The 6,000-nt window shown below is 33.7% G+C and overlaps 1 protein-coding gene across 1 annotated transcript; it reads right to left on the bottom strand.

Moving 5' to 3' along the window:
• Positions 1–2,091: 2,091 nt before the first annotated feature.
• Positions 2,092–3,657, bottom strand: LOC119631303 (peroxiredoxin-4). Its single transcript, XM_038023385.1, has 5 exons — positions 3,371–3,657; positions 3,122–3,306; positions 2,942–3,059; positions 2,474–2,879; positions 2,092–2,411 (listed from the first exon to the last, which is right to left on the bottom strand). Exons 2-5 carry the CDS (start codon positions 3,285–3,287, stop codon positions 2,361–2,363), a joined length of 741 nt encoding a protein of 246 aa, XP_037879313.1. The 5' UTR covers positions 3,288–3,306; positions 3,371–3,657; the 3' UTR covers positions 2,092–2,360.
• Positions 3,658–6,000: the final 2,343 nt, after the last annotated feature.

The raw sequence follows: 6,000 nt of genomic DNA, 5'->3' as shown, positions 1-6,000 counted from the left end.
TATTTCCTTTTGGACGTTAGAAACGTTTTGACAAATCCATCTCTCGGTAATGGGTGTAAAAAACCGCATTTTTTACTGCCTTTATGTACCATCGTCGATGTAAAATCATATAGAATTAAGCAGATGCATTTAGAAGCCAATGACGAATGTATAGTACGCTAAAAAAGAGGAGATTTCTGGATAGCAAAGGCAAGGATAATACAATAAGATTACATCTATATCGCTGCTAATGAGACAACTTGCAAGACAAAATGGTTAGGCAGAACAGCACATGACAAGGCTGCTCAACACAGGCAGCCATGTTGCGTTCGTACAACGTACCTGTCGTGACAATTCGCGAGACATGCTCCTATCTTGACTAACAAATCAATGATCGTAGGTTCAAATCTCAAGTGAGATAGAGTTTTCAATAAAGCCGATAGACTTAGTCATTTTTATTAGGTGTTTGCGAAAATTTTGATCAACAATTTCTATAAGTAAAAATGATAAAGAAATGGGACACACCGGTGTAAATAACGGTCAAGTTCGATGCTTTTGATCTTCCTCTACTTAAAATAAGAGTTTTTCTTTTAATATTATTTCTTTATTCGGCACATGTCGACGTGAATCATGGAACACTCAAAATTCTTTTTCCTCCAAATTCACTACTTTTGTTGTTTATTTGCAGAAATCTGCTGCCGAAGTTCACCAAACATGTTCAGAGGCTTATAGTGATGCTGTTCCATCACGACCCAATTTTCGGTTTTGGTTTCAACAGTTTGAAATCGGCGACACGAATTGACGGAAAATACCGTTTTGGCCACGAGAGTTCTCCAGGACACATTGCTGCAGCTCGAATGGGAAGTCCTGCTACACCCAGCGTATTCACCAAACATGGCGCCTCCTGGTTAGCACTTGTTCAGATTGGTGGAGCATGCCTTGGTTGGCACGCGAGTCCGTGAAGTTGAAGAAATATGAACATGGATCGATGTGTGGATCGCTTGCAAACCGATATAAGTCCTTTCCACTTGACGTCGCCATGTTTGCGAAAATATTGTAAAATGTTGTAGAAGGTGTTGGAAACTATTTTAATTAATATGTAGTGACACCACTTAGAAATTAAAGGTTCTTTGGTTTATTGGATTACTTTAGATTCTTTATTCTTTAACTTTCGTTTAAAATACTTGCTTATATTATGATGTATCTAATGTATGGTCAGTATCTTATATAAGAAATAACTTAATGCTAACTTAAGCAATATAACTAAATTAGGGTATCGCTTAGAATAATAACGTAAGCATATAATATTATATTAATAGCTTATTACTAGAATTACACTATCTTAATTAGGTTAGGTGTAAAATGTAAACTTAGCAATAACTTGTAAATTACGGTACAGTGCGACAAATCGATAATACTACAAATATATGTTGTACCAAATTTCCACAACAAATGCATTTTTCAAGTGAAAAAGTGATCAATATTTCTGCAAACACCTAGTATATGAATAGATTTATAACCTCGGGCCGTTTAGAAAAATCGAATTTCCTACACACCCAAATTTTTAAGTATAGTCACATAAAAGTGGCTATTGGGAAAAATGTATTTTTCAGCCGTGCAATAAAAGACCCGTCTTAAAAATTATTTTTCTTAAAATTTCTTTATTCAAAATTTAAAATCAAAATGAAAGGGCAACAAATAGGTAATATCCACTTTAAAATGAATTGTGGATACCCAGCAAATATATATGTATATATAATATATATATATATATATAAAACCGCGTTGCTCTTATTAACAGAGCCTATGCTATCTGGTGAATCGAGAATGCTTCGGAAATCGATTTGCCAAATATTTGCGCCAAATGTCATATCTACACCTACTATAGTTTGTACTTAAGAAACCTTTGCTTTTCTTCTATATTTGCCTTCCTCGCGGTAAGATATTTAGCTGACGGTGCTAAAGTATATCATATCTTAAGAATCAGCAAGAAAACCAGTGACTTACTTCATCAATTGTAGTTTACATAGATACTCATCAAATTTATTTAGATTTATAGTTTCTAATTGTAGCACTTAATTTTGAAGACACTACTCATTTTCATAAATAGTTGATGACTCGGAGATTTAGAAATGCGGTCAGACCGACAAAGCTGCATAAGTTTTAGGCAAAGATATGTTAAGTAAAGTTGATGTTTTGTACATTGTTGATAACTAGGAAGTATTTGAATGCGACGAAAAAAAATTCACAACGTGTGCGCAATAATTTCATTAAAGTCCATTCGGACTTGTTACGTACATAGAGAAAATAAAAAGAAATGAGCTACGTATATATGTGTATATATTTTATAAAATGCCACATGCCATATGCCACAATACTTTTCAGTTGTTCTTTTCAAAATACTTGGCTTTCTCCCTTGGATTGGGTACAATCTGCAATTTAAATGCGCATTATTAACGAAAAAAAATAGCGGAAAATTAAGCGATCTACGTACAGTGTCTGCACCTGGCTTCCAGCCTGCTGGGCATACTTCGCCCTTAGTATCTGTATATTGGAATGCTTGTACTAATCGTAAAGTTTCATCGACAGATCGTCCGACCGGCAAATCGTTCATCGTGATTTGACGCACAATCCCGAGTTGATCAATAATGAAAAGCCCACGTAATGTATGACCCAAATCGTCTAAATAGACACCATAATTTTTACTTATTGTATGAGTTAAGTCAGACAGCAATGGTATTTTAACATTGCCCAAGCCTCCTTCCTTTCTAGCAGTATTTATCCAAGCTAGATGCGTAAAATGCGAGTCAATGCTACAAGCGATGACCTCAGTATTAATTTCACGGAATTCAGCAATACGATCGGAAAAGGCGATAATTTCTGTAGGGCATACAAAGGTGCTAAAAAACAAAAGTTTCGTGTAGCCAGCCAGTTATACAGTAATTAACCATGACCATCTTACAAATCCAATGGATAAAATAATAACACAACATATTTTCCTATGTATTGATTCAGAGATAACTTGATGAACTCTTTATCCATCACTGCTGTACCTTCGAAGTAAGGTGCCGGCTTGGAAACTAATTAGATAAATGAATTTCATCAATGTTTATCAAAATGGTTAATGGTTAGATTAACTTACTGACTGCCTTGGTAGTTTGTAAGGTATGATCTCCCTTCGAATTTTCAGCTGGATAAACCGAACCACCGGCGAACGAATAGCAAGAGTCGACATCTTCCGCGAAGGAACTACAGCTTAAGAAGGCCAAAAGCGTTGATAATACCCAAATTGTTGCACTAGGAAACATAATCAGGCAGTTTATTTTCCTACAAAGCAATTTAACACTTAAACATTTAAAAATGCTACAAAGATTTTTTAGACTACTCTTACTTTAATATACCGCGGATTATAATACAAAATGCGTTAGTTACACACTTTCCAGCTTTGCGTTCTCCACGTAATCAAAAATATAAATGCGATTTTATTTGATCGTATTACGATTTAGATCCACGTAACCCATGTAAAACCCACTTAGTATATATTAGAGTCCACGTATTTCTTTTTCAACTAGTTTTTAGATAAATAATTTAATAGTGTAAAAAATTCATATGCATTTTTTAACGTTAACAGTATGCGTTGATAACGCGGCGAACGTGCTATCAAAAACTTTAGTAGAAAAATTTTGAGAGAAGTAAGCGTGGGAATACTGCAGACACAGCTGATTTAAGTAAAAAAACTGCAATTTACTGGATAATCAATTTGTAAAACCTTGACAAAGCTGTTGCATTAGAAAGGTTAGAAGGACATATAAGCCACAAATCTATTGGCTTAGTCCATCTCCATTCAACATACCAAAAAAAAAAAAAAAAAGTTAAAGTAATTGAATCCTTTCAGAATACTGTTTTGGGTTCGAGTATTTATTATTGATCGAAAATGTGATTTTAATAAAATCTTAGTGGAATGTGTCAAAATACTAGCAAAGAAAGAATGCATAGTCTAGGGAGTAATCGTGTAGCTGAAATTTAGGTTTCACTTTCGTTTTTAGTTATTTAACAAAAACTGCTGCAAACAAAACCGAAAGTTAAATTTTTCATATATGAGAAAGAGGCCCTTGCCCTTTACAATAACCAATTAACTTTAGTTGATATCTGATCCAACCAAAAAAAAAAAGAAATATGCAATTTAAGGATTAATCACGTACCCAAAAGTTTAGCTTTAACTTTCGTTTTTAGATATTTAACAAAAACAGCTGTAAACGGAACCGAAAATTAAAATTTTCATGTACAACGAAGGCGTTCTTGGTCTTTAATATACCAAATTAACTTTAGTTGATATCCGATCGAACCAAAAAGAAAAAGAAACATAATCTAAGGAGTAATCACGTAGCTGATCGTTAGATTTCACTTTCGCTTTTAGCTATTTAACAGAAACAACCGAAAGCTACATTTTTCATTTGTGCCAAAGGATCCCTTGGTGAGCGAAAATGGAGCGTAATAAGAAAAATTGCAACAATTATGAGCTACTTTGTATGTTAATGCCGTCGAGATCAGTAAAAGTGTGCGCCAATAAGCCGTTTTATCATATTTTGGATCTCTTTAAACACCTCGTAAACTCAATACATTCACCTTCCGCCGTTTTAACTAGTCCGATGTGCGCTATTGTGCTATCAACAAAATTATACCCCATGTGTTGTGTGGCAGTTTGCCTTAAATTTCTCCTGAACGGTTTTTACATAATTCAATAAGTTCGTTATATTCTAATAATTAAAGGGATTTTCTGCAGACTAGCACGTGCATAATTGTACTCCCCGATCTGATAAAACACAGTAAGCTGTAGAAGAAGGAGTAAGGTATAATGTATAAGGAAGTAAAGTGCAATCTTTTGAAGTTGTGTTGGATCATACTATGGGAGTAATCACGTATGATACATTTAACTTTTGTTTTTGCCAAAACGGCCGAATACCAATGCGAAAGCTAATTTTCAGGTAAGCCGTTAATCCTCATATCTAAGTCCGCTGTCCCGCCCGTGTTACATATCGATTTAAAAAAGTGTCTAATTTTGCCATAATTGAGGCATGATACACGGCGACGTTATCTCTATTTTCGGATTGGGACTTAAACTTTCCCGCCTTATTACAAAATCATATGGGAATTGACAAATCATATGCTTTCGCATACATACATACAAGAAAACGAAAAGCAAGAAACGCCCAAGTCTCGTTTGTTTTAAATTTTAAAGTTATTTATCTAACTTTTTGGCTTAGTCCATCTCCGTTCAACATACAACAAAAAAAAAAAAAAAAATCTAACTTTTTTTTATCTTGCAGTAATATACTCTTTTTTTATGTTATGTGATTTGCAATTTTGTAACAAATGAAAAACACGCAATAAAGATTAATTATTTTAAACTTGGAATATATTCATCAACTTATTTTATTAAAGAGTAATTAATGGTAATTTTCAAATTACGGACCAATTAATGTAGGCCTTCGATGGTATTATAAAATTCAAGCAGATTATGGAGATTAATCTCAGGTTAATGACTAAAATTCGAGATTAATAACAATAAAATAGCGAAATTACATATGGAACATATTTCATAAAAATTATTTACTTAATTGTTAATAGAAACACTTGCCTTTATAATTATAAAAGAGACATCCTGATCAAAAGGCTATTGCAAGTTTTCTATGTAAAACGCCCATTTTAAATGAAAACGAAAGATATTGCACACTATCATCATACGCTACCAAATCATGATTCATTCGAATGAATTCAAATGTGCTCTTCATACAGAAATATTTCCACAAGTGTAAGAAAAGACCCGCGCTTTCTGCTTTATCATATGGAATGTACGCAACAGAATATTATGACAATAAGCATAGACTAAGTGTTGAGAAACTGTTTTTTTATAAGATTATGAAGAAAACGAAAGATTGGCTTACTGCGAACAATAACTGTAGCGAGCTTAGACGCAGTTTACTTGAATTTACATTGAGAGCCTTATGGTAAAAGAATTCG

Source organism: Glossina fuscipes, unplaced genomic scaffold, assembly GCF_014805625.2.
Source record: "Glossina fuscipes isolate IAEA_lab_2018 unplaced genomic scaffold, Yale_Gfus_2 1, whole genome shotgun sequence".
NCBI classification, from domain to species: Eukaryota; Metazoa; Arthropoda; class Insecta; order Diptera; family Glossinidae; genus Glossina; species Glossina fuscipes.
This window is presented reverse-complemented; position numbering and strand designations above follow the sequence as displayed.

What these genes read in the sequence shown, in the direction of transcription:
- LOC119631303 (XM_038023385.1), bottom strand. Translation starts at nt 3,287, where the DNA reads ATGTTTCCTAGTGCAACAATTTGGGTATTATCAACGCTTTTGGCCTTC. An exon ending in ACAAACTACCAAGGCAGTCA is followed by an intron (nt 3,060 to 3,121) that starts GTAAGTTAATCT and finishes TTATCTAATTAG; the next exon opens with TTTCCAAGCCGGCACCTTAC. An exon ending in GGAAGCCAGGTGCAGACACT is followed by an intron (nt 2,412 to 2,473) that starts GTACGTAGATCG and finishes TTTAAATTGCAG; the next exon opens with ATTGTACCCAATCCAAGGGA.